This window comes from Heloderma suspectum, chromosome 5 (genome assembly GCF_057233095.1).
Source record: "Heloderma suspectum isolate Gila_16-S chromosome 5, 16-S_ref, whole genome shotgun sequence".
Taxonomy (NCBI): domain Eukaryota; kingdom Metazoa; phylum Chordata; class Lepidosauria; order Squamata; family Helodermatidae; genus Heloderma; species Heloderma suspectum.
Window position 1 is genome coordinate 18,935,792 of NC_139462.1, and position 18,134 is coordinate 18,953,925.

Genomic DNA, 18,134 nt, shown 5'->3' on the forward strand with positions numbered 1-18,134 from the left:
TTTTTTTCTGTCTAAACGTGTATAGGATTGCACCCTAAAGGGAAGTGTGGTTATTCCAGGGTCCCGTAAATACAATCAATGTAGAGACAAGAAACACTGGCAAAGAAGGTCTTTAAAATACCATGTATTTAAAATTGGGATGTTTTGCTAGAATAGTTTAATATACTGGACTTTTTCAGCAACAACAGTATGAATTGAACTGGTCCATCCAGTTCCATCACTACACGTGCCAAGTATCAGAATCATGTTTATATAGGAAGTCTCACTTAAATTGGGTTTACAGAGCAAGCCTACGCATGTGTACTCAGAAGCAAGTCCTACTGAATACAATGGAGCATTCCTCCCTAGCAAGTGTACTTAGGATCGCAGTCTTACGTTCCCACCCTAAAGACACTTACTTGGAAATAAATGCCATCAATTTAAATGGGAATTATTTTCAAATCATTGGCCCCAATCCAGGGAAAGTTAATCACGGGTAAGCCTCCAATCCTATGCATGCTTACTTGGATCTGATGGTACTGACTTCTGAGTAAATATTAATAGTATGGGGTTGAATTCCTCATTTAAGCCGCCACTAAATTCAGTCTCCATTCATTTCAGCAGGGCATAGGAGTCGGAGGGTCTAACTTTTTTTGGATTGGTATCTGGAGACATTGTGCCTAGGGCCAGTGTCTCTCCATCTTGCAACTGGTCATGCAATGTTTACACAGGGTTGAATCCAGACTTGGTCATAGTTAGAGTAACCCCATTGAAATCAGTGGGACTTCAGTTAGATTTCTATGGGTCTACTCTAAGTAGGAATCTGGATCCAACCCATAGGTAGTAGAATGGGGGAGGGAATGGGTTGACCTAGCTCAGAGGCAGAGCACTGCGTGCTTTGCTTGCAGAAGTTCAACCCTGGCATCTCCAGTCAATGGAGACTATTGCCTCAGATTTCGGTGGGGCTGTGAATCCATTCAGAACCAGCCAGAACTCTAAAGGAGCCATCCAAGGTGCTGGACCCTGGCCCCCAAAATAATTTCAGCACCTTGGATAGCTCCTTTGGAGTTCTGGTTTGTTTTGACTGAAACCCAGAACAGATGTACAGCCCCACTGAAAGCGGAGCCACCAGCCTCCACTGTCACCAGTTAAAGGCTTGCTGGAAATATGGCTGGGATTGGGAAAGGCCTCCACCCTAGACCTTGGATAGCTCCTGCCGGTCAGAATAAACTAAAGAGCAATAGATGCAGGCCGACAGTGGAAAGCGGCTTTATATGCCAAGAGGCCCCTTTGAGAAACTCTTCCCTTGTAGTGTGGAGATGCTTCCTGGACATACACAAATATATGTGCATGTACTCGATGGCCTTGCTGTAGGCCCCTTCCAACCCTACTATTCTATGATTCTATGATTCTATGTACACCTCAAATCAGAACAGCCCAGTCCAGTAATGTTTTAGCCCCAATCTTTTTCCTAGAAGTAACATTCTCACAAATAAAACCAACCTTCCTCTCCCATAAGCAATGCTAGAGAATGTTCATCTGGATTGGGCTGTGTGTGTGTGTGTGTGTGTGTTTTAATAGACAATGCAATGTGCAAAAACACCATGTAACAGAATATATTTGCTGCATATTGTATTGCATGTGTTAACTTTTTATTCTCCTATTGCAAAGCATCATTGGGCTAAAGTCCCTGTTCTTTTTTGCCTAGGTCTCCTTTTCTTTGGAAATAACAACATTGCAACCCTACTATACATTTAATTGGGAGGTGAACCCCAGTGAACAAACCTACTTCTAAGTAAACTTCCTAAGCTGCAAGCCAATGCACAGTTGGGCTGCAATCCTATACATATTTACCCGGGAGTCACACTGAACACTGTGGGACTTACTTCTGAGTAGATATGCACAGGACTGCACTGTTACCCGCGGAGTGAGCCCCACTGAATTCAGTGGGGCTTATTCCTGAGCATCCATGCGTAGGCTCGTCCTGTTGATGGGCCCAATACAAAGGCACAAACCACCAGGAAGTTCTCCTGCGCAAGCCCCATTGAAATGAATAGAGCCGTACAAATGTTTCAAGTTAGTTTTAAATGAGGGAGATAGAGATAGATATAAAATAATTGGTCGCCCCTGGAAAAATGAACGTCCGTGTAGACAATTGTTAAAAATAGGGCACAATCTACCAGGAGATTCTCCCGAGGAAATCCCATTGCAATGAGTGGGGAGCTTCCAGAGAGTAGGGCAGCGCTCTCGGGCGACTCCCATTCATTTCAATGGAGCGCACCGAAGAACTTCCCAGTCATCCTTGCAAAGTCCATCCCCTCCAGGTCTCCCCGATTTCAATAGGCGAGTTCCGCGCCTCCCTCGCCCCCGGTCATTGCCCTCGATGGGACGTCCACGGAGCCTCACGGTGACTTTCTTTTCTTTCTACCCCACCCCTCGCCTTTTTTAAAAATGCAGATCCTAAAAGCTCTGCCTCTGTGGCACTTTTCTTTCTCTGGTGGCTGTGGGGGACTCCGGGGAGGGGGCAAAGGACTGGCCGGGACCGAGGGATCCGCGGGGTGGGAGGATGTGTGCGAAGAGCAGAGGAGGCTGGTGGCTCCGATGTCAGCGGGCCAGTGAATCCGCTCTGGGTTTCAGTCAGAACCAGTCAGAACTCTAATGGAGCTCTCCAAAGTGCTGGACGCTCTCCCCCAAGGGGGTTCACCACCTTGGATAGGTCCTTTAGAGTTCTGCCTGAAACCCAGAGTGGACGCACTGCCCCGCTGACATCAGAGCCACCACTGGAGAAGAGGAACACGCGCGCGCCCGCGCGCGCCCACACCCCAGCCAGCTCTGGGAAGGGGCGCCGAGGCAGGCGGAGAGAGGCGCAGCCGGCCGAGCCCAGGAAGGAGTTAAAAGGGAGGGGAGGTGGGGCTGTCACGCGTCATTGGGCAGATTATGTGCAGCAAACAAAAACGGTGCGTCTGGGTGCCAGTCAGTCACTGCATCGGGTCCATCTGCACCGGTCTCTCTCCTTCCTCGCCCTCCCTCGAGTTCTTTTGCGCCGCGCCTCCGGGGGAGACGAAGCGCTCTCCGCCCCACGGCCATGGGAAACCCACAGATACAATAGACCTTGGTGCCTCCCCTCTCCCCGCCCCCCCCCCCCAAGAACAAGGGGACCTCAACTCGTCTTCTTCTCTTTTTTTCCACTTTCTGTGCAGGGGATTATTAATTTTGGGGGTTTTCTGCTTTCCAATCCCCCTCCCCTCCCGTCTTTAGGATTATAATCCTGACCTTATTCCTGGTAAGTAAAGATGCATGCCGCCGATGAGAGCGAAAGAATTGTTTTTAGGATGATGTCTCCCTCTCTCCTTTCCACCAGCCCTCCTTGTTTGGGTTTTATTTCTTGCCTTGGCACCAAAAAAGGAGGAAAAAAAGGTGGGGGTGGCAGGAGGAAAGGGAGATGATGCCACGCCAGGCGGATCAATACAAAGGGGGGGGGAAGAGTGTCGATCCCCCCCCCTTTATAAATTGGTGAACGACATAATCAGACAATGACTGGAAGGAGCGGGTGCATCTGTTTGGATTTTTTTTTTTTTAACCAAAAAAAAAAAAGCTCGGAGCGCAGGGAGAGGGAGAGAGAATGAATTGCTGCTGGATGCTGATCGCTGGTTCTTTTGGGGGTTGTGAGCTTGTGGGAGATTTTAAGAGAGGAAGCGTGAAGGAGAAAGCCAGAATGGCTCTTTCTGTCTTTCTTTCCTCTTTCTGTCTTTCTTTTGAATCCTTCTTCTTTGAGTTGCATTCACTGCTTTCTTTCCTTGAGGATGACTCCCTTGTATTGTTAGCCAGAATTGCATTTTAATGATCGTGTCCCCGCTGCTGCCTGTTGTAACATGAATAGTGCCTCCTGCACTATTCTCCCCCCACCACCACTTTTTTTTTTTTTAAGGAATCTTGTAGAAAAAGAGAAGGTGTGCGCGTGTGTCGTAAAATGATTCATACACACGAGCGCGAGCAAATCTCATCTCAATGAAAACAGACTAAAATACTCAGGTCTATTCTGAGGATATTTCCCGCTACTTTCTTTTCGTTGAACCCGAAAAAAGCACAAAAAAAATATTTTTTTTTTAAAATGCCAACCAGAAACTAGGACCTCTCCGCCCGGTAAATTCATAGCTGAACTTGGCAGAGAACTTCCCCCACCCACTTCGGAAGCCTGTAAATGTGAGACGTGTGTCTTGAGGGGGTGGGGGTAATAACATTGTCATTGCAATTGTGTGTGGCTGGTTTATGTTTATTTTTGAAAAATCATTCCAATTGATGTGCCTGTCTGTATAATAAATTACCAGATGGCAACTAGCGAGACACTAGAACACGATGTCGTTTAATAATCACCCCTTTCCGGCAAATTATTCGAATCTGCTGTTTTCTGCTCCTTCTTTCTCTCCTCCCCACAATGCTGGTTTGCAAAGGAATAATATGCCGGACGCTAACACAGCGCCTTAGTGACTTATGAATCGCAGAATAAAGACCTTCCTCTTGGAAAAGGGCTTTGCGCGCAGCAAAAGTTTTGTTCTGAACGGCCAGGCTTTACGCTCCGTCTGGATTACCCGCCTTCCATATGGCAAGACATTTGAACGGGGCGAGCCTTTCCCCGCCTGTATAGCCACGATCCAGCGGGAAGGCCTCCTGCGCGAGAAGGACAACTCTCCTCTTTTTCGAGGGGGTCTTGCGCAGGAAACCTGCCCGGGTGGCCCTCCCGGGAACGGCTGATTACAACGGATTTCCTTCTCGATATCGACTCGAGCCGTCCTTTCCTCTGGCAGAAGAATAAATTAAATTAGGGCAGATTTCGGGACACTCGTACGTTTCCAATTCTCTGCCTGGTTTGTTTGCTTGCTTGTTTATTTATTTATGTATTTATTTGGCAATAAATGAACCTGAATTTATTTCATTTCCAAAAACTGGTTCGAAGCTGAGCTCTTGATGTTAATACATTTAATTTCTTATGGATCGTCATGAAGGCTCGTAATCAAGGTCTCTCCGGTTAGGCAGTTCACAAGTCGCCCGTTGGCTGGACTGGACTGGACTGCGTCCTCGGGTAGAACAAGGGAACGGGGCTTCTCCCGCCTCCCATAGATAAGCGTGTCGCGGTAAGAAATAATTACCTCTGCTCGGTGCTTTTAATTAAAGTCTCCGAGGGAAAGTGCTGGATTATGGTAATGAGCAGACATGCGCTCCCTCTTGTAGGCTCCGGCGAAAGGTTAGCTGACATCAAATCAGCGACACTGACGAGGGCTCTCGAAATCCATTTGGCCCGCCGGCCCGCCACAAGCCCTGCGCTGGGCGGGGAAGGAGGGCCTGGGGCGGGGGCGGGCAGCGCTGGACTTTTCCAAGAACTAGGAGAAGGAGACGCCGACCCCAGCGCCTCCGCTTTGCTTCGGAGATGGAGAGGCGGAGGGAAGGGGAGGGGAGGCTCGCGTGTGAATTTCCAAGAAGGACCTATTCAGAGTCAACGCAGAATCAGTAGATCTACCAAAGCATCCGTGGTGGGGTGGGGGGCGGGGTGTCACCGAGGTCAGCCGCACCCTAAATGCCGCAGATTTGGAATTCATCCACATGAAACAAGGTTAGGCTGAAGTGTTGGTTTGGATGTGTGTGTGTAAGGGGAGGCGGGTTACGCATGGCTCTCTCTATGTAGCTGTTTACTCCCATCTCTGTATATATTTATTCAATATCCAGGACTCCCTGCACACTCGCCTTCTGCCTGCTTCGCTTTTCTACTTCTGCTTTAAAGAGAAGGAGAACATCACACCCAATTCATTATTTCCAAGTTCCTTCATATGAAGTAATCTGTGTATGGGAGTTGTTGGTGTTTTGTTTTGTTTTTTAAGTAAGTTTCATTTAAATTAAGGAAATAATAGCACAGGGCTTCACACCTTTGGAGTGGTGGTGATGCTTTTGCGCTTGTTTATCCAGCCAAAGTTATATTCTTTTACGCCCTATTGATTTGAATGAGAGCACGGCTGGATCCTATGGGCGTTTACGCGGAGGAAGTAAGCCGGCTGTATTCAACGGGCCTTATTTCCAGTAAGCGCGCGGAGATTTGCGACCTTAAGCATGTGCTTAAAACCCTCCGATTAAAATCAGTGGGACTTCACAGTGCGTCACTTTCAGTGAATCGTCCCAGTTAGTTAATTAATTAATTAAGAAACTCCTGATCGGAAGGGAAGGCGCAAAGGGTAACATGCTATATTAGTGCCTGAATCTTTTGTCCTGGACATAACGGCTTAGACGAACAAACCCGGGATCCAAAGGTGATCCGGTCCAAACACTGCCTCTCTAAGCGATCGCGGAGGGAAATCCTGCCTAGTTCATCCGTGACTCAGGTCTCCATCTCCTTCCTTCTTCCGCTTCTTCTCCTTCTCCCCGTCTCCAGTGATGGAGGACACCGGGCTGCACAGGGGAATATGGGACGGAGACACCAAAGCGGTGCAGCAGTGTCTGACGGACATTTTCACCAGCGTTTACACCACCTGCGACATCCCGGAAAACGCCATCTTCGGCCCGTGCGTGCTCAGCCATACCTCGCTCTACGACAGCATCGCCTTCATCGCGCTCAAATCCACGGACAAGAGAACCGTTCCGTACATATTCCGGGTAAGGGGGGGGGGGGTCCTTTCTTGTCGGTTCTTCTCCCTCCAAATGTTGCGAGGCTCAAAACGCCCAGATCCACAAGCAACCTTGGACATAAGGCAGTGACTAGTGTGACCGATCCTGAACGTATTTTCAAGTAAGGGAAATTGATAGGAGAGCAAATCTGCGTCTCTTTTTTATCTTAAACGCCGTAATTCGGAAGTGAATACGATTGCAAATGAGGGAGGATGGGGTTTACCTCGAACATCCCAATTCTACAATTCAAATGTAGAAGTTTGATTGAAACTAACAAGTCACTGCCGAGCAACGGTGTCTGACAAGGGATTTTCCTACGAATGATATGTTGTAGGTCCAGGCTGCCAATCGGTTTAGGATTTTGTCTTAATTGGGCTGGGGATCGGGAACTGTATGTTCTCCTTAACGTGGGGGGAGGGAAGAGTTATTTTGATTTTCTTTCTAGCTTATTTTAGTAAACATCGGGGACTGAATGTGAAATGTTGAATGTGAAAATTTGAAATAGGTGGATGAAGTATGGATTAAATAGAACGTTTCCATTCAATCCCAGACACCTTCTTTAGTCCCTTCTGGCTCTTGGGAGGGGGGGGAGGGGGGAGGGAAAGGGGGGAAGACCAGGTCGAATCCTGCTGGCTTCTGGTCCATGTGCCACCTGCCATTACAGAGTTCAAAAAAAAAGGATCCGCAGAATTATTAAAACCCCGGGGACTTTGGTCTCCATCAGCTGCTCCTTCCTGCACACATACGGATCCTCGGAAAATTAAGTGAAGACCAACCGGATCCAACATCTCAGTTAATCCGAACTGCGCGTATTTAAGCCTATTTCAAGGCGCGACCTTAGATAAGGCTTTCTTAGAAGTAGACTTCTTGCAGAAATGAATATGACTCCAAGTAAAGTGTGAATTGTATTGGCTTCAGGATGATATATAGCCTTCCCCCACACCCCGCATTTTCAGAAGATCTCCGGGAACTTTGCTTAGGATTTGTGTGTAAATTGGTCAATACCCAAGTTATGCGCATCGTCATTGAGCTGTGGCTTTCTTCTCGCATAATAATCGCTTAAAGCCTTATTGCTGAGATTTAAGCTTCTTCCACAATTAAAAGAAGCAAACGCACGACGCCTAGACCAGGACTGAGACGAATCACTCTCTTAACCTTGTTCTGCAATATTTCGAAGGAGGGTTAGCGAGTTAGCGAGCGCTGGGGACCGTCGTCCACTTTTAGATCAATAACAACAAGAATATATGGCTCTCCCGTTAAGCTGGAGTGAAAAGCCATCGTTCTGAAAGGGCTCGTTGGCTTTGGTCTTTCACTTCCATCGTGCAAAACTGCTACAGGCTTAATGTTGCTTTGGTGACGGCGTATTTGCGAATCAAGTGTAAAAGCGGTAAAACATCAGCGCTTTACTTTCCTGGGTAGTAACACTTCTAGTTTCCTCCCATACTTCCTCCCATTTTCATCTGGTAAACTTGGTTTATTCCCCGCCCAGCCTCAGGGAGTATCCTCCGAGGCCTCCTGACACCCCAAAATGCATCTAATGAACGGTACCCATTACTGAAATCTTGCCTAGGAAAGCGGGTGTCCCAAGAAACCGGCAAGGAGTCAGGTCGTTCGAGCCTAGGCATGTTTACTCGGAACTAACCCCCACTGGGCTCAATGGCACTTACTCCCGGGTAAGTGCGCTTAGAATTTCACCCTAAAGCTAACCTCGAAGGGCCTTACTTCCGAGTCTGCATGGGTTTGGGCTGCACAGGTCTTTTAGGTGGGTGGCCCGGCGTGCAATCACGTTCCTAGGAAAAACAAGCCCATTCGTTGAAACGGGGCAGGGAGGGATTGTAGTGTCCGCCCTAGTCCTTAGCCCTACTCGAAAAGAAGCCAGGACGTCTGCTTGGCCAATCCAGGTGCTCTCGTAAGCAGAGGAGCTCCGCGTCTGTCCGGACTTGGCGAGCTTGCTGCGCGGACGCGGAGAGGAGCTTGTCTCCGCCCCCCTTTTAATCCCCTCGCCTCGCTCTTCTCCGCTTTTAGGTGGACACCTCGGCTGCCAACGGCTCCTCCGAAGGTTTGATGTGGTTGCGCCTGGTGCAGTCCGCCAGAGACAAAGAGGAGCAGAACCTCGAAGCCTACATCAAAAATGGACAGTTGTTTTATCGCTCCCTCCGAAGGATTGCCAAAGACGAGGAATTACTGGTTTGGTACGGGAAAGAACTGACGGAGTTACTGCTGCTCAGCACCGCCAGGTCCCACAGCAAAATGAATGGTAGGTCAAGATTTTGTTCCGTCGGGGTGTAGCCCGCCACGGCCGGGATTCCTGGCTCGAGGTCCTCCGCGTCCGAAGTACGCTTCGAGCCGAGGACACAAGGAAGCCCTAAAGCTAAAAAGGAGGCTGGGTTTCTTTCGGGAAAGAGGCGCCCTGGACAGACGGGAATCTTTTTAGGTTGAGCAAATTTAGCAGGGACAAAGTCAGGTTAAATACTGCACTCCATATATCCGACTTTAAACCGTTTGAAAGCACCAGATTAGTTGAGAGACTACAATCTGTTACTATGTCTAAACTCCACTGCGTTTAAAAGGAGAACAAGAATTCTAGAACACTGAATACTGGAAAGTTTAAACTACTGTTTTCTACAGCAGCATCACATCCGTATGTTGTTCCGCCAAAAAAAAGGAGGGGTGGGGAGAACGGGAAATTTCATATTCCCCTCCTCTCTGTGTTGGTAGTTACAGTGGCCTCTTCCCGCTGAAATGTAGTTTGCAAGTTCCTTGGCCCTGGAACTTCTTTTAGGTTAGGTTTTTTGCAGAGGAAGAAGGTGGATGCTGGACTGGCCAGTTTCCAATAGGGAACCTAGCAACCACTTTGTTACTGGATTCGTGCAATGTTGGAACCCTGGAGCTTGATACGGGTCTGCAAGGCACTTCATAGGTTTAAAAAGAAAAAGGCATATTTGGGTTCCATGAACACAATTATTTATGCCTTAAACCCACTAGGTCCTGAATATGCCATGTATAAATATAAACTCATCAGTGGCTTGCAGGGATTTCTATTAAGGAAAAAAAAGGGGAGACCTAGACTGAAATCAGCCCGTCCCTGTATTAGAACATACAAGACCCCATCCATCTCTGTTCTTGTTTTGTTGGGAGGAACAAGGGATCCCAGACAGGTGCCGAGATGGTCCTTTCAGTGGGGTGGATGAGCTTCTGTGTGCATTCCTTTCCCATCCCTTGAGCACCTACCTTGTTCAGTACATCTCCCTTGCTAGACTGAGATAGATAATAATGGCAGGTTGTTGTATTGCTGTTGAGGTTAAAATAAGTTCTACTGAACCATCAGTGTGCGTAAAACACTCTTAAAAATTAGTTGCCTTGCCCTGCTCCTTAATTACTAAATGGCCTTGATGTGCAGTACAATCCAAGGTCTACTCAGGAGCCCCACTGAATTCAATGGGCATTATTCCCATGTATTTATAGAGTAGCAGCCTCAGTGATCTCCAGCAATCCAGTGGTAAATTGGCCCTGGCAAACCCAAGTTCAATCCCCGCTGAGCCATGAAGCTGACTGCATTTAGAACAAGCCACAATCTGGCAAGCCAGCCTACCTCAAAAGGTTGTGGAAAAGCTAAAACAGGCTCTGAGGTCCTCAGACATTCTATGTAACCTTTACATTTTCAGTTGTAAAGGTAGTAGCATAACATACCAGTGCATTTTTTAACAGAGCAATTGGCCAAATAGACACACAAACTCCCTAAGTCCTTTGAGTCAATACAACCAATCAGGAGAGGTTAACATACTATCTTAGACTGCAATCCTATGCACACTCACTTGGGAGTATGTCCCATTGAGTTCCATGGGGCTTTCCTCTGATTGCTTGGCCCAACTCTCAAAGATATTTCAGAAGATCACCTGTTCCCATTCTGGAAGGAACTGGTGCTAGGTTCAGTGAGGCTGTAAAAAAGGGTTCTTAGCAGCTATTGCTCTTTCCAAAAGGCTACAATTCTGGGACCTGTGTGGATCCCCAAAAGCCTGGCTGGGGTTGGAGAGCCACTGCCTTTTGTTAACTGTTTATGAGTGTCAAACGGTGGATAAACTCCAACTTAAGTCCTACTTAGAGTAGACCCACTGAAATGAGTGGGAAAAGTTAGTCATGACTAATTGAAGTCCCATTCATGTCAATGAGTCTATTCCACTCTATTCTGTGGTTCCAAAGGGCTGAATGCTTTGGTCCTATTGAGCATTGGGAAATATTTCTCTCCGGCTCAAGGGGCTATTTGGCGAGTGGGGTTCCTGAACCAGGTGACTACCGGGCTCCTGACGTTCCTGTGCGCCTGTCTTGTTTCCGCCTCGATCCAGGGTCGCCCACTTACACGTGCCTGGAGTGCAGCCAGCGTTTCCAGTTCGAGTTCCCGTACGTGGCCCACCTGCGGTTCCGTTGCCCCAAGAGGCTGCACGGGACAGACAGCAGCCCTGCCGACGAATCCCGCCCCAAGGACAGCAGCGCCAAAGAGCACGAGGGCCCCCCGGGGGCCCCCAAGTACCACAGCAAGCCCGGCGGGGGCCAGCCGCAGGTCCACCCGCAGCCCCGCCACCACTACCACGGCGCGGCTCCGGACAAGGCCGGCGCGTGCCCCGGAGGCGCGACCAAGCCCTCCACCGACTTCCACAACCTGGCGCGGGAGCTGGAGAACTCGCGCGCGAGCGGCGCCTCCCCCTGTAGCCAGCGGGAGCAGCCGGGGGGCAGCCCGGGCGCCGCTCCGAGCCACGCCGGCAGCAAAGCCAAGCGGACATGCCCGGCCGGCGGCGGGGGCGAGGCGCCGGCGGAAGAGCGCGGCGCGGCGGCCGCGCGGGGGCGCCTGGAGAGGCCGGCGCCCTCCTCGCCGAAGGAGGACCTCGTGTGCACCCCGCAGCAGCAGTACAGGCCGGCGGGCAGCTACTTCGGCCTGGAGGAGAGCAGCCGCCTCTTCGCGCCGCCCAGCCCGGAGACGGGCGACGCCAAGCGGAGCGCCTTCGTGGAGGTGAAGAAGGCCTCCCGCGGGCCGGGCGGGGGCGACGAGGAGCAGGGGCGCGGCTCCCCGGGCGGCGCGCAAGCCGGCGGCGCGGCGGGGGAGAAGCCGCCGCCCCTGCCGGGCGCGCGCTCCGCCGGCAGCGCCTTCAGCACGGTGCCCGCGTCGCAGCCCTCGAGCGCGGGCAGCCCGGCGGAGCGGAAGAGCGCCTTCTCGCAGCCCGCGCGCTCCGCCTTCTCGGCCGCCGCCTCGGCGCGCGCGACGCCGCTCGCGCTGGGCCAGGAGCTGGGCGCGCTGGCGGACGCCGGCTGCCGCGCGGGCGCCGAGGGCGGCGCGCGCCTCTACGCGCCGGACCCGCTGGCCGCCAAGCTGCAGGGCGCGCCCGCGGAGCTGGGCGGCGGCGGGGCGGCGGGCGGCGGCGGCGGCGCGGCGGCGGGCGGCGGCGGGCTGCCCAAGCAGAGCCCCTTCCTCTACGCCACCGCCTTCTGGCCGAAGAGCTCGGCGGCGGCCGTGGCGGCGGCCGGGCCGCTCCAGCTGCAGCTGCCCTCGGCGCTGACGCTGCTGCCGCCGTCCTTCACGTCGCTGTGCCTGCCGGCGCAGAACTGGTGCGCCAAGTGCAACGCCTCCTTCCGCATGACCTCCGACCTGGTGTACCACATGCGCTCGCACCACAAGAAGGAGTACTCGCTCGAGCCCCTGGTCAAGCGGCGGCGCGAGGAGAAGCTCAAGTGCCCCATCTGCAACGAGTCCTTCCGGGAGCGCCACCACCTCTCCAGGCACATGACGTCGCACAACTGAGGGCCTCTCCGGCGGGCGCGTGGAAGCCGGGCTTCTCGTTCATGACTCCCCGCCCCACCTCCTCCTCCTCCTCCAAGGAATTCTGTCGATTTTATGAGCAACCTATGAAGAATTTCCCAGCAACCTGGGCGAAAATACAAATTCCCCAGAATTCTTTGGGGAGGGGGTGCCATGAAGCTTAAACCGATTTCAGACTGGTTTAAAAGTGTAGTGTAGATGTGCCCAAAGAGCGGGGGAGCAGGCAATGCTGTACACACAGATGCACATACACCTGTAGGCCTGCATCGCTGCAGTGACACGCACATGCACAGGCACACAAAATGCAAAGCACCATTGCACCATGGTCAGCACGTGGGATGGGGTGAGGTGATAGAGACTACAAATCTAACATTCCGGAATGCTTCTGGAGTGACCTAAGAGTCCATCGGTGCTTCTACAGAATGCTAGGGAAGGCATTTCCATGGCAGTAACTGCAGAGTTCCCTCTTTCATTTGGGTAATTTCAGAGTACTCCACAGACCATTATGGAATAGCTTCATCAACTTCAGATGAATGAACAGCCAGGAAAAACTTCGTGCCACTTTCTTTCTGAATTAGTTTTTGGAGCAGCAACAAGATTTCGGTGGCAGGAGAGATTATTATCTGAGTGAGCAGATTGTGTAACCGCAGGCCATAAACCACTTTGTCTGGAGTAGCCAGAAACCCCAGTGAACCTGCGCTGGGACTGGCTTGAGAATGCTTTGTCCATTCTAAAGCTGCAGCCCTCCGACCATCTAATAATATGTTCTGTAATGAGACTTTCAGAAGCAGCAGCACCCTAAGAATAAACAGGGCTGCATGCCTGCAATCTTATGCATGCAGGCACCTAACTCTGTGGGAATAAGCATGCATATGAGCTGGCTGTAAATAGGATAGGTGTGAGGGCTATGGTCTTTAAAGGCTTTTGCAGATAAGGCTACACGTGGGTGGGGTTACCCCCAGCTTAAAGAAATGAAGCCATGGAAGATGTAAATGGAATCAAGGCTTGTACATCAGTTGCCTTTCTCCAATAGAATGGAAGTCATAGCAGTAAATGGAGCATGGCCCCACATGGGTGTGACTTGTATGTCAGGAAGTTTCCAGTGCTATCTCAAGTGTGTTCTGGACCTGTGTTTCTCTTTTGACATAACTGAAGGTGAACAGAGCGCTTGTCCTCTTCAAGTAAAGGACAACAAACTGTGGGGAGAGAGATGGAAGGGAATGAATATTTGATATAATACAGGTAGAAAAGAGAAGGGCACGCAGACCAAAGGGCCAAATCAAGAACATCTTGAGCAAAGAGAGCACTAAGATTCCCTTATTTATTTGTTGTTTTTAAGAATAATTTTGCCTGGAGAACTGTGAAGGAGTTTTTCTCTCAAAAAGAAAGGGGGATGTCCCTAAATCTAAAAGCACTTGCTCATAAATAATCCCAGCAGCCATTCCAGCAGCTGGTTGGTTACATTGCCCAAGCACCATCACAGCAGGATGTGGCTTTTTGCCTGTTGTCACTCTTTAAATGCTCATGGGCCCTGCATTTTTATTCTCACTAAAATTCTTCACAACTTCAAGGCTGAAATCTTGTGCATGCTTACTTGAGAGAAAGTCCCATTGGACTGAGTGGGTCGTGCTTCAGGGTAAACATGCAGAGCATTGGGCTGTATACACATAGGAGTCACTCTGTCTCTGCCTATTGAAAGCTTTTAAATGTATCTTGGGCATTGCGGCCAGCCACAAATGAAGCAAAGCACCCAACTCCACTGTTGAAAATTTTATGCCTGCTCATATGTTTACCTTGCAAAAATAATAATAATAATAATTAAAAATTAAAAGGTGGTGGGTAGGTTTTTTCTCTCCTTTTGTTTCAAATGCACGCATTTTCACTTTCCAAAAAAATTAATAACTTTAAAAAGTACATTTTTAAAATGTCATATATTGCAACATATTGATGCATTTGTCATACGTTTCTACTTAAATTATTAAGCACTTATGGTTTAGCTGGAATAATGATTATATGTAAGGGTAAAAAGTTTATTTTAGATATAAAGCAAAATTTAAAAAAATACAGGAGGATGCAATGCTTTTCTGCATTACTTGGTAATGGTTTCTTTTTCCTTTTTCTCTGCAAAAATAATAGTAATAAAATCCATAAAGACTTGAATTCATTTTATGTTTCCAGTGCATGTTCCACGTTATGGACTTCGGTGCAGAATGTCATCAATTCTGTAAATACGGATTCCCTTTTAATACAAAGTGTAATTTTGTGCCAGTGAAATGAAGTCTGAATAGTTATGTGTTTCTTTTTTCTTTCTTTCTTTTTCTTGAAAAGATTATTAAACTTTATAGTTTATCTGGGTATGTTGGATGCTTTGACAATAAATGACTTTATTTTCTTCAAAAGCACTTGGGTGTGACTCAGGACTTATTTAGAAAAGGTGGTCCATGCATGTATGGGGAGGAGGAATTCGAATGCTATATGGTTGACTACACAGAAGGTGCGGGGGGGGGGGGATTTACTTTTCACGTTTCCAGTACAAAATAGACGATCACGTCTGCAATTGACCCTTCTGTGTCAATCATCCTTTTACCGCAGCAATGCAATTAGCATTTTTCCAAATGACTGGAGAGTGTGGCGACACATCTCAGTTATAACGTGATTTATAAAGGATCAGCCCAATCTCTGGACGTTGTGGCAGACACGGAATGGGGTGTGTGTGTGTGTGTGTTTGCTTGCTTGCTTGCTTGCTTGCTTTCCTGTCACAAGCTGTCAGAAGCCTTGTACGTCTTTAAGGCTAACACAAGATGTAATCCTCAAACAGTTAAACCATAGGAGTGCCACCTAAGCATTATGGAACTACTCCAGAGTAAGGCATTGATGATTCTAGCCTGCATTTCTAGATGATCCTAAATACGTGGGGCACAAACCAGCCTAAGGTAGCTGCGACTCCATGCACACTTGACTTCGAAGCAAGCCCCTCTGAACACAGATGGACTTCCTTCTGAGTAAACATGCTTAGCTACTGCATGGCTGTATAGTCTTGTACACGCTTACTTGGGAGGCAGCTCCCATTCAGTTCACTGGGACCTCTAAATAAATATGCATAGAATCGGGCTGCATCTGGTGCTAATAGGAACATTTCCCATTGATTATAATGGAGAGAAAAATTGGAGAGAAAAAATTGCCCCTGTTAAGATGGGGAAAAAATGGAGAGAAAAATTGGAGAGAAAAATTGGAGAGAAAAAATTGCCCCTGTTAATATGGGGAAAAAATGGAGAGAAAAATTGAGAGAAAAATTGCCCCTGTTAAGATGGAACTAGAGGCCACCACTACAGGCTATGGAAGGAGATCCCTGGCTCTTCTTTTTTGTCTTAATGCACCCACGCGGAGGCTTTTCCTAGTAATATTTTCGGTGGCCCTTGACTATGCACATACTAGAGGGAGCTAGTTAACTCAGTAGTAGGACTGAATTCCGAGTATGCTTGCATTAGGATGCCCCTGCACGGTTGACACCCTATGCAGCCTTACTTGAGAGGGAGTATTACTGAACACAGTAGGACATGCAGCCTGATTAATGCATATTTACTCAAAAGTAACTCCTATTGTGTTCAGTGGGACTCGCTCCCGGGTAAATGTGGAAGCAGTCCCTTGGAATCAGCTTGCGTTAGCCTCGGGCTCTGCGCAGGATGGGACGTGGAATCCCAACAAGTGTGTCAGAGAGCGTTCAAACCAGTTACCTCTGCTATTTGGTTGGCACTTCTGTTTTAAAATACATTCGGCTGGAATTAGTCCAGTTGGCTTCAGAGGACTGTAATGATCCAGAGAGGAAAAACTAGGACGCAAGCTCAGCTGAAACCCAGCAGCGCTGCCTTCCAAGTTAGTGTGTCCAGCCTTGGCGTTCCTCTCTGCCATGAAGGTGTTTAGGATATGGGGATGAATCCTATTGATTTCAATAGCACTCAGTTGGTTTAAACTTAACTGTTCCCTTGGATCGGTCTGAGAATGTAAAACCTTCATCTGAAATAGCCCCAAATGGCATCAATACAAGAGCCAAGAAATATCACCCATTTTTGCATGTGTTTTTCAGATGCTGTCCTAAACACAGGTGCCCTAAACCACTGATTACAGACTATTCAATTCATTAAATTCTACCGATGCAGACGAAGCCCAAGCAATGTTTACTCGGAAGTAAGTCCACTCACATGCAGAACGGCCGCAATCCGATTGTCACTTGATTGGGAGTAAAACCCAGATAACTCAGTGGGACGCTTCTGAACAAATATGTATAGGACTGGACCACATATATGTAACGTGGTTTATTATATATATTATAGTTTATTATATTACTTATACATATTGTCTGCTTGTATACGTGTGTGTCCATATTATATATGTACACACTTATACAGTTTCGAAATTTCTGCTTGGATACACTTCTATGTGTAACCAACCTCATTCCAAAGTTTATACCGCTTCGTGGTAGGAGTTACTGCAGTCCTTCCATGTATTACAGACCCATTCTTATTCACACGAGGAAGCGCTAAGTCATAAAGCCGAACTCGGTCCATTAGGGAGGGCAAAAAGGCCCCCTGCCCCACCTTCCTCCCTCAGTGTTTTCCCATCATGAGCCACTGTTTGTTTATGGAACGCCTCTAATTATTAGGTAAGTTTAAAAGCAGCCACACCAGATGCTTTTTTTAATGCATTGATGGGGGGATGTATTAATTTCGAATATATATAAGAACAGGCCGTTGACCTTTGCGCCCCTCGCCACCTCGGATGCGGAAATAGCGCCCCTGAATGAGCGATCGCGCAATGGAGGAGGAGGTAGAAGCACAGCCCGATCGGATGTCAGCGGGGCTTAATTGGGGGTTAGCCCCACTGAGCTCCGTTGGTTCTCCGGTTCCCTCCTATGCATGTTTGCTCAAGAGTAAAGTTCCACTGATTTCAGTGGGACTTACTCCCAGGTAAATGGCAGATGGCAGCCGTCAGAATGGTGCACTGAGTATGGATACTGGTAAAAATTGACATGAAAAGTGTAATCAATCCAGTCACAAATCAGGGCTACAAAGAACTCGCAAGACACTTTTTCCTTCTGCTGATGTTTTGCTAAGGGTACAATCCTACCCACACTTACTTAGGTGTAAGCCTCACTTCACTTAATGGGCCGTACTTCTATAACGGACGTTGCATTGTAAGGCTGCAATCCTCCACGCACTTACTAGGGAGTAAGCCGCACAGAGCACCGTGCGATTCACTACTGAGTGTATAAAACTGTGCTGTAAATCTGTCAGATTAAGGCTGCAATCCTAACTGGGGAGTGAACACCATTGAACCTAATGGGCTTTACAGCTCTACCCTATGTATGTTTACTCAGCAGCGGGCATCGCTGAGTTCAATGAGACTTACTCCTAGGTAAGTGTGGATGGGATTGCGGCCATGCAGCATAATCCTATTACAGAGTGTTTACGGTCTTCAATGGGCTTTAAATGTAAGTGTATTTGAGACATCCAATTCTCGCAGAAAGAGGCGGTGCAGCACCGAAGTAAGGCTTCAAATAAAGTCTTAGAAAATGGCTTTCTCTAGGCAGCGGGGTATGGATTTAGAGGTTTCTCAGGAGTGGAATTATTTCCCACAATTATATGACGGAGGAGGGTTTTTTTTGGAATAGATCGTTTCATTTTGAGTGCGAGGGATA

The 18,134-nt window shown here is 48.6% G+C and overlaps 1 protein-coding gene across 1 annotated transcript; it reads left to right on the forward strand.

Annotated features, from left to right (window-relative positions):
- The first annotated feature begins 6,399 nt into the window (after positions 1-6,399).
- Positions 6,400-12,421, forward strand: PRDM8 (PR/SET domain 8). The gene is made up of 3 exons (XM_084860206.1): positions 6,400-6,618; positions 8,656-8,887; positions 10,974-12,421. The coding sequence occupies exons 1-3, from the start codon at positions 6,400-6,402 to the stop codon at positions 12,419-12,421; spliced, it is 1,899 nt and encodes a 632-aa protein (XP_084716332.1).
- The last annotated feature ends 5,713 nt before the right edge of the window (positions 12,422-18,134 follow it).